The following is an 18,918-nucleotide window of genomic DNA, read 5'->3' on the forward strand; positions in this document are numbered from 1 at the left end:
ATTACCTACAGTAATTCTTTCATGAAACGCCACCTTACAGTAAAATCTGTCATGACGTCTATCCTGACAGGATGAAAGCCACAGGTGCAACATAACCGATGCTCCTAACATTTATCATTTGCGCAGAAGCGGATTAACGTACGGCATCTGGGATAATTATTTGCTCCCCCGAAACAAATATTTATTTCGACCAAAAAATATATAGATCCTTTATGGGTTAGAGTCGGATGAATTGATAATAAAAATATGGAGAACGGTGCATTTTGTTATTAGTTAGCGAGTTCAATAAAGGGTGTTTCCCATTACTAAATTAGTGAATTTTTGCAAAGACTAGCAGTGTTGACCCTCTGGCGGCGAGTACTGGAACTAAAGCAACCTAACCAACACCAGGAGGTCATGGCGCGTAAATTTTTCGTTCCGCATATTGTTGGCTAATTTTGAATGAATATTGGTAAGTTGTGCATTCTATAACTTTACATTTTACTGTCAGATTATCTGTGGATATATGTTACGTAATAGGCCGGCCGCCGGGTGTATTATATAGGCGACATTTTGAAGTGTTCAGAGATTTGGACACAATTAGATTTGTGTTCACCACAGCCTTCGCTTTAGTGTGAATTATTCATATTTTTCTTCCGACTTGGGCATGGCCCAGAATGTTTAAAGGTCAGAGCCCAATGTAAGCAAAGTGACGAAAGTTTGCTGTAGGAATACATAAGAAAATTAAAGCCAAGTTTTCCATTGCCACTTGATCACAGTTGGTCGTGTAGCCTAACCTAACCTTGCCTTTAAGTACAATTTCTAAATATTTGAATATTGAGACATATTATTTCCTGGACTTGAGTGACAATAGGCAAAAATCACACAGGGTTCGACAATAGCATCATGTTTACCCTGTGTGTAGACTACTTAAATATTCTTCACAACCAAAGACAAGAAAAATCACGTCCATTAAGAATTTGGTCATAAGCCATCCTCATCTGTTTCTCTACTTACATACGACCATAGTTATCACTTCTCCTTTATTGATAATCTAAATTATTGTAAGGTCATATTTCTCGGTCTTGGATGAGTTAAGTCCATGAAGGATGTACAGTAGCTTGGATTATTTGCTATGTAACGAATTAGGGTGGTTGCTATGGTACTAGGGTAGTGGCTATGTAATATGTACTTTCATGAACTGCTGTATATATAGTTTGCCCTTAAGAAACATTGTTGATATATATATATATATATATATATATATATATATATATATATATATATATATATATATATTTATTTATTTATTTATTATTATTATATATATATTATATATTTATATATATATATATATATATATATATATATATATATATATATATATATATATATATATATATATTTGTGTGTGTGTTTGGAAATTATCTAATACCTGATCCTGTAGAAAATTCACAAAATATATGGTTGAATGCCCTCTTTTCAAACGTACAAACTTTATGGTATCTGTATTGTCCATTGTTGAAACAACAGCTTTCGATAAAAGTATAATTTTCCCTTAGGTGTGATGGTAGGGAAGTACCTTTTAACAATCTACCATTTGGCCCACTCTCCTGTGTGTGTGTGGTAGTAACGCCAAGACTTGTGTGTCAACGACTGTCAGCTTGTTATTGCCAACTGCAACAATCCAACTATCATTAAGGTTAGCTATGGGCAATTTGTATATGTATATATATATATATATATATATATATATATATATATATATATATATATATATATATTATTTTTGTTGTATTATATACTTTGTAGCTGTCTCCCGCGTTAGCCAGGTAGCGCATGGAAACGGACGAACGAATGGCCCAACCCACCCACATACACATGTATATACATACACTCCCACACACGCATATATACATACCTATGCATTTCACTAATATATATATATATATATATATATATATATATATATATATATATATATATATATATATATATATATATATTCCTCTTAGTCCACGGGGAAAATGAAACACGATAAGTCCCCAAGTGCACTTTGGTGTAATAATCACATCATCAGGGGAGACACAATAGAGAAATATATGTATGTATATATCTTGTGTATATACATGAGGTCATGTGTGATACTTGCACACATGAACGTATTTCAGTAAACTGACCCTGACACTCACAGCCCTCAAATAACACGAATGAATTCTAAACATTTGATGCTGCACCAAACACAGTAACTTTACATTTACTCATGGAGTAAGAATGCAGTTCTTTTGATAGCTCGTAACAGACGGAAAGACAAGTGGAATATAGTGCTTCAATGATCACTTAACCCGCCGTTCCTTACAAAACACAATATATATTGTTGAGGTAAGACTACACCAAATTGCTTGGTTTGATTGACTGCACATATTCAAAGATCTGATGAATGGTGACTATTATTGGCTTGAATGGAATAGGAAGTTGAATCTAAATTGGCATAAGGTTAAGCCAGACAATGCACACAGCTGAAACAACCTAGCGTGGTTTTCCTTGGACCTCAAAGTATGTACATTAGCCAGGCGGCCTAGGCTTCACAACATACTTTGCTCGCGTCCATTGTGATCTCGGTACAGTTTGTAGATAGTTCATGTTCACGCATTGTAGTTTGAAGACTTTTCTATTTTATTATCTTGCTGAAGGTTCGTTGGTTATTTTGGTAAATTTTAGGCTTATCTACTGCAGGGGTCATTAAGACTGTCAGAGTCGCGTCACAGTAAATGACCGAATGAACATATTCGTCAGGTGTTCATTATCTTGAACACCTTCATGTGTTCATGTTAATTATCTTGAACACCTTTAGCAGGTGTTTATGATATTTTTAAGTCCATGCCCGCTTTCCACTGCATATATATAGCTTCTCTAAAGAAGAGTAATATATCCTTCGGTTGCAATACACACTTTTCATTTATGAAAAATGATTATTTCCTGTTGTTTGTTTAGTAAATTTACCTTAATCAAATAAACATACGGATCCATGCCACAGGAAAAGCGTTTTCTTGCCAGTTGAGAAAAACAGCAGAAGCCTGGTGGATCATTTATATTTTGCAGTAAATGAATGGCTCAAATCTGTGCATAAACACAGCTTTATCGAATAGGCCAGCATGACTCCACGACATGGGACTAGGTTAGGTTGGATTTGGATACCTTCTACTTCAATAGTCTTGAAGCCACGGTGTATTTTGAATACCTTGAAACCAGTCTATTTTTTTTTTCTTTTCAAATTCCTGTGGTTACGTAATTATAAAAAATGACGTAACCAGTAAAGTATGTTTCTGAAGTCATGAATAATTGATACTAGTAAGGAAGACAATAACAGTAAAAGTCTTTTATCTTTATTGGGGAGGCAGGTTGATTCATACGAGGGAAAAGTCTGTCTCGACTTATCCTAAGTAGAATTCCATGCTTGTTTCTGTGGTCACTTTATTCTGCATGTGCTGCAGTTTTAACCACACTTTATCACCTGTTTGACTATGGAATGAAGTGGACAGTTATTTAGATCTTTTAATGTCTTTAGGCATGGTCTAAAGGTTTAACATGTATAGTGATATAAGCCTTCGAAAGAAGAAGGCATCAGAGGAACAAGGAAGCCTCCTAATGACCCATAATGTTGGGTTATTTTGGCCTGATTTTTTTATCTAAATTTTAGGGCTCAGTTCATCATGTCTAAGGTTCATACCTTCGTATTCAAAGGTCGTACCATAATACCCAAGGAATGAGGACAGTATGCACCGCATTGGCGTAAATGTACGTAAATCTTAAGACTGCAGATGATTTGTGATCTTTAACGATGTGACACAATTTTCTCTTACCTGACGCACACAAACAGGTAACAAAACACGAGCCAGAATTGCAGGAAACCTAGAATTGGTTTGATTACGGTAATTGGATCTGATCATCTAATACAAAAGTTTCCATTATTGGATTTTATAATGAGTATATTTAAAACCAGATCTGTCCATCCCAGTAAGGAGAACGATGATTATGGTAAGGTGATGTGTAAAATTACTCTTTTACAGATAATAGATTATCAGTACAAGATTGTGACAGGTCATTAGGTCACCCGGGTGTTAAGTTAGGTCAGTGATGTTAGCAGTTGGTCATCCTTGTGTGAAATTGAGTCGATCATCTTTGACTTGGGTTGACGATGGTAGTGGTTGGTCAGCCATGTGTTCAGTAAGGTCAGCCATGATCAAGGTCATTCTTGTTACAACTTCGTCTGGCAGCGATGTTTTAGTCCTTAGATTCTTCCGCGAACTGATGCTTGCCTGAGACAACGAAACAGAGGACATTGTTTACTTCTGTTATTCACACACACACACACACACACACACACACACACACACACACACACACACTTCCACAAGTCTCTGAAGTAAAGGGAAGTTCTAAAGATGTGGATGATGGCAAATATCGTGCCTGTGATTAAGAAGGTGATCGGGGAAAGCGTGAGTGATCATGGGTCGTTCTCATTAACAAGTGGGGCTTGTAGAACGTTGGAAAAGGTACTCAGGGAGCGAGTGAATGACTGCTTACAGGGGAGGAACTTTTCTAACTTGAGGCAGCACGGATTTAGGAACGGGGTCATACATAGCTAATATATATATATATATATATATATATATATATATATATATATATATATATATATATATATATATATAAGAAGATCGCAACAAACACATGACTAAATGCAGAAATACCACTAGGAAAAGGAAACACAAGAATCCTGAGCGCTTTCGTGTATTACTACATCTTCCGAGGGTTAGTTACAGAGGGAGAAGATATACACAATTGAGGTGATGTATACAAAGGCAGATAACCTTTATCAACCTTTACTGTATCTGTTTTCTCACGCTGTAACTAGTCCTCTAATGATGTGGTAATTCAAGAAAGCGCCCAGGATCCTCGTGTTTCGTTTTCCTGGTGGGTTTTCTGCTTATATGTGATTCAAGGGATGACTTACGATGGTGAGGATCGTTCACCATAGCGAACACTTATCATAAACAAACTTTTATAGGAATTATTACCATCCGAGTGGGGCAACACTGTCCACCGGCGCCACAAGACATGGTACATTGTGGTGTTTATACTTACGACACGGGAGCTGCTTGATGCTAGGGTCCTCACAGATGGCTGTGTGCAGGAAACAGTCATTGATGTACGAATTTGCCTTGTTGTCACACACCGGGTTCCACATGATGGGGCATTCCTTGAGGCAGTATGGCGGATCTGTTGAGATGTGTGTGCACCACTGAGAGTATTTTTACACCAGCCTCAGACTTGCTAATTTGGCTACACACGTACGGAGCTGTAAATGTTCTCTCTCTCTCTCTCTCTCTCTCTCTCTCTCTCTCTCTCTCTCTCTCTCTCTCTCTCTCTCTCTCTCTCTGCTTCTTCCCTGTCTGTTTCCCGTTATTCATTCATCCGTCCGTCTACGTATCTCTGTATTCAGTTACTGTACCTCACTCTTTACCTGCCCGAGGATAATACAACTTTGTGGTAGGTGTTTTTCCCCTACTCATGGTTGCTCTCAGTTGCAGCCTCAGTCCAGGAAACACAAAACATAAAAATGCGAACTAAACACTAGGTGAATATACTGTACATAAAAATGCGAACTAAACACTAGGTGAATATACTGTATATAGAAATGCGAACTAAACACTAGGTGAATATACTGTACATAGAAATGCGAACTAAACACTAGGTGAATATACTGTACATAGAAATGCGAACTAAAACATACAAACAAGCAAAGTATGTGCAAGATGCTCCCAGACGATTGTTTGACCATAGAGCGATAGTGACAGTAATTGTCTGCGCATCTGTCTGTCTATCTATCGCCTGTTCCCACTTGGAACTCCCTTAAGTGGGATGGCCACGGCAAACAAGTCTTCATACATGGTGAACTCCAATGCCGCTTCTCAACCCTTAGCGTAACACTTGCCCATGGCTGAAAGACCAGGTCAGCGTGATTTAGAATGACGCTTCTCGAACCAGTGAAGCAAGCCACAGCGTTCTTACCCCTGCATTCGCCCGTGTGTTGGTATTTGACCGAAGGGTCGATGCATTGGACGTTTTCCAGTTCACATAGGTTACTGTAGGTGTTGCCATCCGTTCCACACACAGGACTATTGGTCACGAAGCAGGTTTGGATACACTTCTTGAAATCTGCAGAGAGGAGGCACATGTTACTCGACATTGTTATCCAAAGGTGATTAAAGGTAAATACCTTTTACAACCGGTTAGAAACCTTTTAACATTATTAACATACTCAGCTAGAAGTAGGATGCCTTCTTTCCGAGATAGCAATGATATATATATATATATATATATATATATATATATATATATATATATATATATATATATATATATATATATATATATATATATCCCTGGGGATAGGGGAGAAAGAATACTTCCCACGTATTCCCTGCGTGTCGTAGAAGGCGACTAAAAGGGGAGGGAGCGGGTGGCTGGAAATCCTCCCCTTTCTTGTTTTTTTTTTTTTAATTTTCCAAAAGAAGGAACAGAGAAGGGGGTCAGGTGAGGATATTCCCTCTAAGGCCCAGTTCTCTGTTCTTAACGCTACCTCGCTAACGCGGGAAATGGCAAATAGTATGAAAAAAAATATATATATAATTTCATACGTATTCGCTATTTTCCCGCATGAGCGAGGTAGCGTTAAGAACAGAGGACTGAGCCTTTGAGGGGATATCCTCACTTGGCCCCCTTCTCTGTTCCTTCTTTTGGAAAAATTTAAACGGGAGGGGAGGATTTCCAGCGCCCTCGGCTCCCTCCCCTTTTAGTCGCCTTCTACGACACGCAGGGAATACGTGGGAAGTATGCTTTCTCCCCTATCCCCAGGGATAGCAATGATATATAGAAATACCCTAACCTAAAGCAAGTTACCATTTTATCGACCAACTACTAGGGGAGGATGAACAGCTGGGTTGACTGTGGACCGACTGTCGCAACCAGGATTCGAACCTATTCCATGCTCGACCCTGGGCGGGTCCCCGTGAATGCGTCACGGTCAGGAAGGCTACGAAGGCCCATTCTGAATGGATATGACTGAGGCCGTAAGCCTTGAGGCCGGTTTAACGCAGGAGGCAAGGCGCAAGTACACCGCTGTGAGGGAGACTTTTACCACGCACGGGAGAGAGGGAGGGGTGTGTGGCGGGCTGTAGATCCACGACTCGGGACAACCGTGTGGCTAGGTTGAGGTACACCCCAGGGGAGAGACAGGTGTGTGGCAGTTGGTTGACTCTCTCTCTCTCTCTCTCTCTCTCTCTCTCTATCTCTATCTATCTATCTATCTATCTATCTATCTACCTACCTATCTATCTATCTATCTATCTCTGTGTATGTATATATCTATATATCTATCTCTGTCTATATATCTCTCTATCTCTCTTATGTATGTATGTGTCTATCTCTCTATCTATCTATCTATCTCTTCCCCCCCCCCCCCCCTACACCCAAAGGAAGGACGAGAGTGTTGTTGGGTGTAGGGGTTGTACGGACATGTACAACACCCACGAACAGGAAAGGCCATGCTTGTGTGGTCGAGTGAGTGTACGTGAACTACGAGTCTTGAAGAGGAACGCAGTAATGTAAACATTGTGCTGGTACACTTGACACAGCTCCACCAGTGGCATCGCAGTCGTCATCCACTTTGCGTCACCTCACACAGACAACCACAGCATTGACTGCATCGCAGTGGTCACCTAACACAGCCACAGCATTGACTGCATCGCAGTGGTCACCTAACACAGCCACAGCATTGACTGACACAGCATTGTCACCTAACACAGCCACAGCATTGACTGCATCGCAGTGGTCACCTAACACAGCCACAGCATTGACTGCATCGCAGTGGTCATCTAACACAGCCACAGCATTGACTGACACAGCATTGTCACCTAACACAGCCACAGCATTGACTGCCACAGCATTGTCATCGCAGTGGTCACCTAACACAGCCACAGCATTGACTGCATCGCAGTGGTCACCTAACACAGCCACAGCATTGACTGCATCGCTGCGGTCACCTAACACAGCCACAGCATTGACTGCATCGCAGTGGTCACCTAACACAGCCACAGCAATGACTGCATCGCAGTGGTCACCTAACACAGCCACAGCATTGACTGCATCGCAGCGGTCACCTAACACAGCCACAGCATTGACTGACACAGCATTGTCATCGCGGTGGCCACCATTGTTGGTGCAAGATGTAAGATGGTATTGACTTACCGCAAAAGACTGGTGTCAACATGGGGTCCTTACACATGGCTGTGAACAGGAAGCAGTCATTCATGTGTATATTTCCTCTGCTGTCACAGGCCTTGTCGTCAACTGAGGGGCAGGACCTCTGACATCGGTCTTTATCTGTGAACATCATGCATCACTTTAAGGCTCAGGCTTGATAATATGGCTACATCTATACAAATCGATATATATATATATATATATATATATATATATATATATATATATATATATATATATATATGTATATATTCCTATGAGTCCACGGGGAAAATGAAACACGAAAAGTTCTCAAGTGCACTTTCGTGTAATAATCACATCATCAGGGGAGACAAGAGAGAAATATAACAGTCAGTTGATATACATCGAAGAGACGAAGCTAGGACGCCATTAGGTAAACATGTGATCCTTTCCAATATATATATATATATATATATATATATATATATATATATATATATATATATATATACACACACACATTAGTTATGCAGTCCCAAGACCCTTTTCATGGGGACCTTAAAACCTCGAAGCTGTTATGCGTGTGGGAGCAGGGTAAGGTGGGTTCCTTTATAGACTTTCAGGTCTTCGATGACAGTGTAATCCTTTCTTAAGCAACTTCGTGATCAGGGCGTTATCACTGTCAGGCAAAACCCAGCATCATGCCATTACAAAATAAAGTTACATATGCACGTACGTGTATGTAATATGCTCTTAAGGGACAGAACAAATGTGTATATAGATGGGCCAGAAGATGGAAGAATTCAAATAGCTGAGTATACAGGATCGTCGCTTGTTGCCAGAAAAAAAAGAGATTGACGATGATCAGAAACAGTAGGAGAGATTAATCTCTTTGGAGTTAACAGAAAATTGGGTGGGGGTCACAGAAAATCTGGTGAGTTATTGAAGGAGAGTGGGTGGAAGGAGCGTGTGTCACTGATGATTCTTGTGCTGAAAGGGGATCACATTCCAAAGGGGAAGAAAAAGAAAGACAGTAAGGAATGTTAAGACTTGTGGATGCTAACCAGTTCATTGCTATAGTGGAATTGGAATCGCTTTGCTAGTAGGTATTCGGTCAAGCTCAGAAAGTTAAGAGACGAGAGAGAGAAGGACGTATGCACTGATGAAAGACAGAACAACGGAGGAAATTTATGACCGGGCAAAGTGGAGGAATTAGAAAAGTAACAAAAGAGGATCATACCCAGACGTCCAGAAGAGGGGGTAGCGATGATGGTATCAGAATCGAGAGACGGGATCAAAAGGTAAGGTATAGAGGCCCTAGATTTTCTCACCGTGGAAGAAGGAAGAGTCAAGAGCGACTTGACGACGCCACGTTCCTCACCTCTATAGTGAAGCACAGACTCCACACGTTCCTCACCTCTATAGTGAAGCACAGAATCCACACGTTCCTCACCTCTATAGTGAAGCACAGACTCCACACGTTCCTCACCTCTATAGTGAAGCACAGACTCCACACGTTCCTCACCTCTGTAGTGAAGCACAGAATCCACACGTTCCTCACCTCTGTAGTGAAGCACAGAATCCACACGTTCCTCTATAGTGAAGCACAGACTCCACACGTTCCTCACCTCTGTAGTGAAGCACAGACTCCACACGTTCCTCACCTCTGTAGTGAAGCACAGACTCCACACGTTCCTCACCTCTATAGTGAAGCACAGACTCCACACGTTCCTCACCTCTGTAGTGAAGCACAGAATCCACACGTTCCTCACCTCTGTAGTGAAGCACAGAATCCACACGTTCCTCTATAGTGAAGCACAGACTCCACACGTTCCTCACCTCTGTAGTGAAGCACAGACTCCACACGTTCCTCACCTCTGTAGTGAAGCACAGACTCCACACGTTCCTCACCTCTATAGTGAAGCACAGAATCCACACGTTCCTCACCTCTGTAGTGAAGCACAGACTCCACACGTTCCTCACCTCTGTAGTGAAGCACAGACTCCACACGTTCCTCACCTCTGTAGTGAAGCACAGACTCCACACGTTCCTCACCTCTATAGTGAAGCACAGACTCCACACGTTCCTCACCTCTGTAGTGAAGCACAGACTCCACACGTTCCTCACCTCTGTAGTGAAGCACAGACTCCACACGTTCCTCACCTCTATAGTGAAGCACAGACTCCACACGTTCCTCACCTCTGTAGTGAAGCACAGACTCCACACGTTCCTCACCTCTGTAGTGAAGCACAGACTCCACACGTTCCTCACCTCTGTAGTGAAGCACAGAATCCACACGTTCCTCACCTCTATAGTGAAGCACAGAATCCACACGTTCCTCACCTCTGTAGTGAAGCACAGAATCCACACGTTCCTCTATAGTGAAGCACAGAATCCACACGTTCCTCACCTCTATAGGGAAGCACAGACTCCACACGTTCCTCACCTCTATAGTGAAGCACAGAATCCACACGTTCCTCACCTCTGTAGTGAAGCACAGAATCCACACGTTCCTCTATAGTGAAGCACAGACTCCACACGTTCCTCACCTCTATAGTGAAGCACAGACTCCACACGTTCCTCACCTCTGTAGTGAAGCACAGACTCCACACGTTCCTCACCTCTATAGTGAAGCACAGAATCCACACGTTCCTCACCTCTGTAGTGAAGCACAGACTCCACACGTTCCTCACCTCTGTAGTGAAGCACAGACTCCACACGTTCCTCACCTCTGTAGTGAAGCACAGACTCCACACGTTCCTCTATAGTGAAGCACAGACTCCACACGTTCCTCACCTCTATAGTGAAGCACAGACTCCACACGTTTCTCATCTCTATAGTGAAGCACAGAATCCACACGTTCCTCTATAGTGAAGCACAGACTCCACACGTTTCTCATCTCTATAGTGAAGCACAGACTCCACACGTTCCTCACCTCTAAAGGGAAGCACAGACTCCACACGTTCCTCTATAGTGAAGCACAGACTCCACACGTTCCTCTATAGTGAAGCACAGACTCCACACGTTCCTCACCTCTATAGTGAAGCACAGACTCCACACGTTCCTCACCTCTATAGTGAAGCACAGACTCCATACGTTCCTCACCTCTATAGTGAAGCACAGACTCCACACGTTCCTCACCTCTATAGTGAAGCACAGACTCCATACGTTCCTCACCTCTATAGGGAAGCACAGACTCCACACGTTCCTCACCTCTATAGTGAAGCACAGACTCCACACGTTCCTCACCTCTGTAGTGAAGCACAGAATCCACACGTTCCTCACCTCTGTAGTGAAGCACAGACTCCACACGTTCCTCACCTCTGTAGTGAAGCACAGACTCCACACGTTCCTCTATAGTGAAGCACAGACTCCACACGTTCCTCACCTCTGTAGTGAAGCACAGAATCCACACGTTCCTCACCTCTGTAGTGAAGCACAGACTCCACACGTTCCTCTATAGTGAAGCACAGACTCCACACGTTCCTCACCTCTATAGTGAAGCACAGAATCCACACGTTCCTCACCTCTATAGTGAAGCACAGAATCCACACGTTCCTCACCTCTATAGTGAAGCACAGACTCCACACGTTCCTCTATAGTGAAGCACAGACTCCACACGTTCCTCACCTCTATAGTGAAGCACAGAATCCACACGTTCCTCACCTCTATAGGGAAGCACAGACTCCACACGTTCCTCTATAGTGAAGCACAGAATCCACACGTTCCTCACCTCTATAGGGAAGCACAGACTCCACACGTTCCTCTATAATGAAGCACAGAATCCACACGTTCCTCACCTCTATAGTGAAGCACAGAATCCACACGTTCCTCTATAGTGAAGCACAGACTCCACACGTTCCTCACCTCTATAGTGAAGCACAGAATCCACACGTTCCTCACCTCTACATTCGCCCATATGAAGGTAGGAGACGCGGGAGTTCCTGCACTTGGCGTTGTTCAGCTCACACAAATTGTTGTAAGTCTTGTGGTTGTTGGCACACACGGGTTCATTGGAATTGTGACACTGGCGTTGACACACCCCAGGATCTGCATGGAGACGTGAGGGAATATTCAACATTCGTGTGTATAGATATACACCACTGAGAGGGTCCGATTACAAGGGAATTGCCTCTCAGAATATGTAAGAAGCCAATTAACAATTGAAATCAACATTCTCACGTCGAGGTCAAAGCCCCCTCAAGGAATGTGTCATGAACTATTTAGCTTTGTAACTTGACATCCATTATATAGGAACAAGACACCAAAAGGATTTGATCACATCTTTTCTTCCAAGGTGAACAGAAGTAACGAGTGACTTATTTTTGGCGTGAAATTGGGTCATTTTCCAAAAACCGGGACTTTTTTCCCTACGTGATAAGCATTGCCAGACTACAGAGGGAAGGCACGATGATTAAATCGAGTGGAACCAGAAGATGATATGGGTTGTTGATGGCAGATTTGGAGGCGCAACGGCTACAGTGTTGGCTGATGCTGCCAGACACTGGGAGGAGAGGGTTGTATGTGACGTGCTGTACCCCAGGAATAAGACGAGGGAAGGCATGAAGACGTGTGCCTCACCTTATGTGGCTGTGGGGTGTGTAGGCAACATTAGCAGAACAGCCACACCTTAAGGAAAGATCAGGTGTGCCAGAGTGTAGGGAGCCAGGTTTGTGGCTAGGAGGCAGTATACACACCCTTGAAGAGGGACAGGTGTGTGTGTGTGTGTGTAGCTGGGAGTAACTACATTGGAATTCCAGTGATGAGTAGCATTTCCGTGGGCATCATCCCCCTCGGCGACAGCCTCCACCACAGGAGTTCCCCTTTGTGCCCTCCCGGCGTCAGCGACATCATAGGAAAGTGTTTACTCACCACATTTGCCCTGCTTGAGGGTTGGATCGTTGCAGATGGCCGCATGTAACCAGCAATCGTTTGTGTACGTGTTACCCTTTTCATCACACACTGGCTTCCAGCGAATGGGACACTTTTCCTTACATCGTGTCGTATCTGTAAAGACCGCGTGTGACTTGAGAACATTCATCATACCTCACACTTGCTAAGGTCATACATATATGGACTCGTAGGAGTATATGTATAGATGGGATTATTAATACATATACACAAGATTCATATCAGCAATAGTCATGCAGAACCACTATTCCTATTATAGGGATCCCTCTACATCTTCGAGGTTTTGCTCTACGCCTGAGCAGGGTAAGGTGTGCTTCTTTAGAATGGGTAATTCCTCTTTGTCGTCTGCAGGCGAAGTCCAGGAACACCCATACAGACACTGAATACATTGTATACAATATATACAGTATTTTACACACACATACGAAACGGTGGTCAAAATGCAGCATTGCAAAGCATATGGGCAAGAATTAACGCAATCACTTGTTCGTGGAACAGTATTATATGGAAAAGTTAATAGTGTTCATAGTAAAAAGTCTTATTGAACTACTGAAACCACGTTTCTCTTACTTAGACATTCGCCCAGGTGACTGTAAGTGATAGACGGCTTGTCGCATTTGGCGTTTTTCAAATAACAGATGTTAAGGTAGGTTTGGCCGTCGCTACCACATACGGGATCAGACTTCTTGTAACAGGAAGTCTTACATTCGCTGGCCACTGGAAGGAGACATAAGAACAATACCCAACATTACAGTCAAGAGTTGACCCACTTGAAAGGGGGTTGGATTTAAGGGAAATCTGCCTCGTCGTAGAAAGAATGATTAGCCATTTGTCAATAAAACTGGCAAGCTTTCGTGAAGGTAGGTTACTGAAGAGATTTAAATCAAGAATTGCTCTAGGAATTGTAATGAACCATTTACTCATATAATTGACTTTTATATCAATCCAAACTACCAGAAGGACTTGTTCATATATATATATATATATATATATATATATATATATATATATATATATATATATATATATGTATATCAAACTATTCGCCATTTCCCGCGTTAGCAAGGTAGCGTTAAGAACAGAGGACTGGGCCTCTGAGGGAATATCCTTACCTGACCCCCTTCTCTGTTCCTTCTTTTGGAAAATTAAATATATATATATATATATATATATATATATATATATATATATATATATATATATATATATATATATATCTTTCTTTCATACTATTCGCCTTTTCCCGCATCAGCGAGGTAGCGTTAAGAACAGAGGACTAGGCCTCTGAGGAAACATCCTCATCCAGCCCCCTTCTCTGTTCCTTCCTTTGGGAAAAAAAAAAAAAAAAAAGCGAGGGGAGGATTTCCAGCCCCACGCTCCCTTCCCTTTTAGTCGCCTTTTACGACATGCATGGAATACGTGGGAAGTATTCTTTCTCCCCTATCCCAGGGAATATATATATATATATATATATATATATATATATATATATATATATATATATATATATATATACACCAAATGAATAAAACGAGTGTGTGAGTAATTTTGGGCATTGCTTTGATTTGGCTGTTGTGTGTGATTAGAAGCGTCATAACGCGAGACTATAACACTGAGTTAATATGACAGATCTGGAGGCAGTACAAGACTACAGTGTGTTGGAGGAAATTACCAGACGCTGGTGAGGGGATTGCCTGACGTAGTGCACACGCCAGGACCAACGTGTGGGGTGAGGCAAACACTCGTGTTATGCCCCTTGGGAAATGTCGGATGTGTGGCAGGGTGTAGGGTTGACGCACATACCTTCCGTAGAGACGGTTGTAGCTCCCAGGAGCAGCGAGAGCAACAAGGGCGTGACGTGCATCCTTCGTATCCTTCGCTCCAGACACCTGCAGGAAACACAAGGTGAAACTAGTGGCCTCCTACACACACACACACACACACACACACACACACACACACACACACACCTGCTACATTCGTAGGGCAGGGAAGTTCCCCTAATGCATCCTACGACACGGATGAAAATCCTGCGCATGACGATGTGCAGAAGACAGTAAGTAACGCCTTCGCCGCTCTGCAACACGGCTGTGCCAATGTACAGCGTAACTCATACAAATCTCCAACATCGAACCCGGGACCCCTGCGTAGCAGGCGGGAGCATTACTGCCTAGCTATATATATATATATATATATATATATATATATATATATATATATATATATATATATAGATAGATAGATAGATAGATAGATAGATATAGTCGATGATGGAGAGCCTGTACCAGAATTCTCTCATCGCAAACCCTGTGGCAAGGTATTGGGACACATCCTGCAAAAGCACACCGTCAAGTATGAGACGTAAGAAAATGTTTGAGCCTTGGGACATAGGTTTCAAAAAAAAAAAAAAAAAATGTACGTGTCTGTCTCGTTCACTCTGAAGCCGTGTGCCAGTTCCTAAGACTGCTGCCGTATGAACATCTGTCTTGCCTGAGGTGAAATACATGAAATAACATCACTTACTCACACTCCCTCATCCTCGTTCTCTTCAGTTCCCATTGAAGTCACTTTTCCATTGGTTGCTTCAGTATGATCAAACTATCTCACATATTAACATATACATTACGATTTAGTCATATCCATTACCATATACATTACAATTTAGTCATATCCTAGAACCCTTGTCTTCCATTACCGTCAGCATTTGGTTGTTCGACACATTACTTGAACATCCAGTACGTTGTGGTCGAATATATTGCACAGTAATACACTAGTCATACATAGGCAAGATGGCCATGTATGGCGACCTGGATCGGACTAGGCTGTGTAGCCATTTATAGACACTTTGATCGAACTAGGCTACCAGGCTATATGTGGCCAGCGACGTCGAACAAAGGCTGTTTTTGGGCAGCGTCTTGTATACATGTTCCTTGTCTTTACTCGTCTGTAAACACATGCGCACACATCAGCCCAAGCCAGGTAGTACCCATTTATCAACCAACCGCGAGGGGAACAGGATGAACCTCCTACCGCGTCGAGAACTCGAACCCATGCGGGGCCGACCCCCGTGTTGACTCATGGTTCGTAGCGTTATGATACACCACCACGGCAACCCGTATGTACTGCCGACAACGTAGGTGTCGGAGGTCTTATATACGGCCACACTGGACGACTGCCCACCTGAATAACGAAGTGAGAGCCGCGCGCGGAGCGAACTCTTGTGTCACGCCGCTGGAACTTATCTGGCGCCTTTCGTGCGCCACGCGAAATATATATATCCATCGTTGACGTCACCCTAGACGTGTTGACAGCTTTGCGTCTCGAGAAGCAACCTGAGACTTAATGCAGAATGTCGTTTATATATATATATATATATATATATATATATATATATATATATATATATATATATATATATATATATATATTATTTTTTTATTATACTATGTCGCTGTCTTCCGCGTTAGCGAGGTAGCGCAAGGAAAGAGACGAAAGAATGGCCCAACCCACCCACATACACATGTATTTACCTACACGTCCACACACGCACATATACATACCTATCCATCTCAACGTATACATATATATATATACACACACAGACATATACATATATACACATGCACATGATTCATACTGTCTGCCCTTATTCATTCCAGTCGCTCGAAATTATTGCAAAGAAAGACAACCTAAATGATATTTGGGTTAGGTGTTTGTCCAACTGAATGATCGTGTTTATGCTCTGGGTTCCGGGTATTATGGCGAATATTTAATGTACATTAATTTTTACCTGAGACATGAAACATTTCCACAAGGTGGAGGAATCCGCTCAAGTAATTGGTTCGTGGCAGGAGAGGAAAGGCCGTGGTACCATATCCACCAGTAACTCAACTAATCACCTTTGTGTAACCTGGGCTATGGCAGTGGGGTCATTGTACCATACCAGCAATGATCCACAGGTCACCTGTATCTGACCTGGGTCATGGCAGCAAACGGAGTGTGAGGATACATTTTTTTGAATACCCGTTTCAGAACACAAGAAGCCTTGACCTCTTGTTTTCTGTTTGGTACGACATATGAAGTGGTCATATATGGATGACAAAAAAAAAAAAAAGATATGATCACATATTATGCAGTTTTAAGCAGAGAACTTTAGGAGTTTAACTTCTAACGAGATCCGAGTGGATGAGAAGCCTAGTGTCGGCGTTCGCTACAGCCCCCACATGCAACCTTACGCAATCGTGTCCACACGAGGCTGGTCTTTCCTTTTCCTCTGCCTTATTTTTCTTGGGTATTGTCCTTCCTTTGCCTTATTTTTCCTTGTTATTCTCCTTCCTCTGCCTTATTTTTCTTGGGTATTGTCCTTTCTGTGTCTTATTTTCCCTTGTTATTGTCCTTCCTTTTCCTCTGACTTAATTTTCTTTGGTATTGTCCTTCCTTTGCCTTATTTTCCCATATTATTGTCCTTCCTTTTCCTCTGCCTTAATTTAATCAGCCTTATTGTCCATACTTTTCCTCTGCCTTATTTTTCTTCTGATAATGTCCTTCCTTTTCCCCTGCCTTCTTTTTCTTTGTTATTGTATGTGACTCTAGGTCATAGGGAGAACCACAAGTGACATGATGACCTCCTCGCTAGGTTGTCACAACTATGCCTGTGATGTTTGGTTTAAGCTCACCCCCTGCAACATCTTCCCGTCCAACACTTACACACAAGTATATTAAACATTGTTAAGTTCTTTAAATGTATGTACCAGACAGCTAAACCATGAAATTTCGTGTTGAAAGATTGGCTCTGTCGTATGAGACACGCTCAATGTTTAGTAAGAAATGACAGGACTGTATTTTTCCTGTTCTCACGTGTGTTTTGAATCACGAGAGAACCTATTTATTGTACCATGTAAGGTTATGTGAACAACTAAGCGTGTTTAGTCCGGGAGAGCAACTGTTTTGACGTTCGATTTTCCGTTGTGTTTGACGGTCAGGAAATCTCACGGTCGGTTTACTAGATTAGTGGTGTATCCAAGCTATGGGGCTTCTATTTGTGTGTCACTGGGAGAGACTTTTACACCCGTGTTGTCCCTGTCTCTTAATCTTGTATGTAGGTTCGAATCCTGGTTGCGGCTGTCGGTCCACAGTCCACCCAGCTGTTCATCCACTCCTAGAGGTTGGTCGATAAAATGGATACCCTGGCTCAGGCTAGGATATATATATGTGTGTGTGTGTGTGTGTGTGTGTGTGTGTGTTAATGAGATGGCCTTGATTAAGGCCTCAGCTGGCTGTGCCGTCTCAGCTGACATAGAAAAGTGTTGGTTTATAAAACATCTTGATTCGTAGAGGAAAAAAAATGAATATTTGAAAAATTGCGTTGTTCTGATGTGCGCGCATGACGTGTTGATAAATTCAGAGCTTAGTATAATTGGTATCCCAGACTTAAAGTTGATTAACTGTGTTTGCCACTTCCCAGACCTCGATATATGCATCACATTCCAGTACACTCGCTCAGAGTAAGCTTAGATTAGAATTTTTAGCCTACTACAATCATCTACATTTCTACCATGTAGGTACGTGTTAATGTGATGCACCCGAGCCTACAATTGGGTATATATTGATAAAAGAACATCTTGAATTTGGTCGCGGGCTGGCTGGCTTGTCTGCGACTCGGAACAAGAATCCAAATGACTGCTAAGGCTAAGACGTGAACGTACTTGAACGCACTATCATACCCCCATGATAATGATG

At 42.2% G+C, this 18,918-nt stretch overlaps 2 protein-coding genes across 5 annotated transcripts in view; one reads left to right on the top strand and one right to left on the bottom strand.

The window, feature by feature from the left end:
• Positions 1-101: 101 nt before the first annotated feature.
• LOC139761069 (uncharacterized) overlaps positions 102-18,918 on the top strand; it is a 133,167-nt gene continuing 114,350 nt past the window's right edge. The window contains exons 1-2 of one of the 2 annotated variants that reach the window (XM_071684882.1): positions 102-451; positions 1,542-1,681. The gene's annotated coding sequence lies outside the window, so the exon portion shown is untranslated. Of the gene's footprint in view, positions 452-1,535; positions 1,682-18,918 lie in introns of those variants that run through there. The other variant, XM_071684883.1, reaches the window with a different exon arrangement.
• On the bottom strand, positions 3,352-16,273 carry LOC139761065 (uncharacterized). Of its 3 annotated transcripts, XM_071684864.1 has the most exons (9): positions 16,182-16,273; positions 14,983-15,068; positions 13,750-13,896; positions 13,141-13,275; positions 12,172-12,318; positions 8,293-8,427; positions 6,055-6,201; positions 5,128-5,262; positions 3,352-4,298 (listed from the first exon to the last, which is right to left on the bottom strand). In XM_071684864.1, the coding sequence occupies exons 1-9, from the start codon at positions 16,256-16,258 to the stop codon at positions 4,264-4,266; spliced, it is 1,044 nt and encodes a 347-aa protein (XP_071540965.1). In that variant the 5' UTR covers positions 16,259-16,273; the 3' UTR covers positions 3,352-4,263. The 3 variants fall into 3 exon arrangements, with proteins under 3 accessions (XP_071540965.1, XP_071540966.1, XP_071540967.1); XM_071684865.1 differs by lacking the exon at positions 13,750-13,896; XM_071684866.1 differs by lacking the exon at positions 12,172-12,318.

The sequence above is a fragment of the Panulirus ornatus genome, chromosome 39 (assembly GCF_036320965.1).
Source record: "Panulirus ornatus isolate Po-2019 chromosome 39, ASM3632096v1, whole genome shotgun sequence".
Taxonomy (NCBI): Eukaryota; Metazoa; Arthropoda; class Malacostraca; order Decapoda; family Palinuridae; genus Panulirus; species Panulirus ornatus.

What these genes read in the sequence shown, in the direction of transcription:
- LOC139761065 (XM_071684864.1), bottom strand. Translation starts at nt 16,258, where the DNA reads ATGAGTCAACACGGGGGTCGGCCCCGCATGGGTTCGAGTTCTCGACGC. An exon ending in TCACCTGGGCGAATGTCTAA is followed by an intron (nt 13,276 to 13,749) that starts GTAAGAGAAACG and finishes CGGTCTTTACAG; the next exon opens with ATACGACACGATGTAAGGAA. An exon ending in GTTGACACCAGTCTTTTGCG is followed by an intron (nt 6,202 to 8,292) that starts GTAAGTCAATAC and finishes TCCTCTCTGCAG; the next exon opens with ATTTCAAGAAGTGTATCCAA.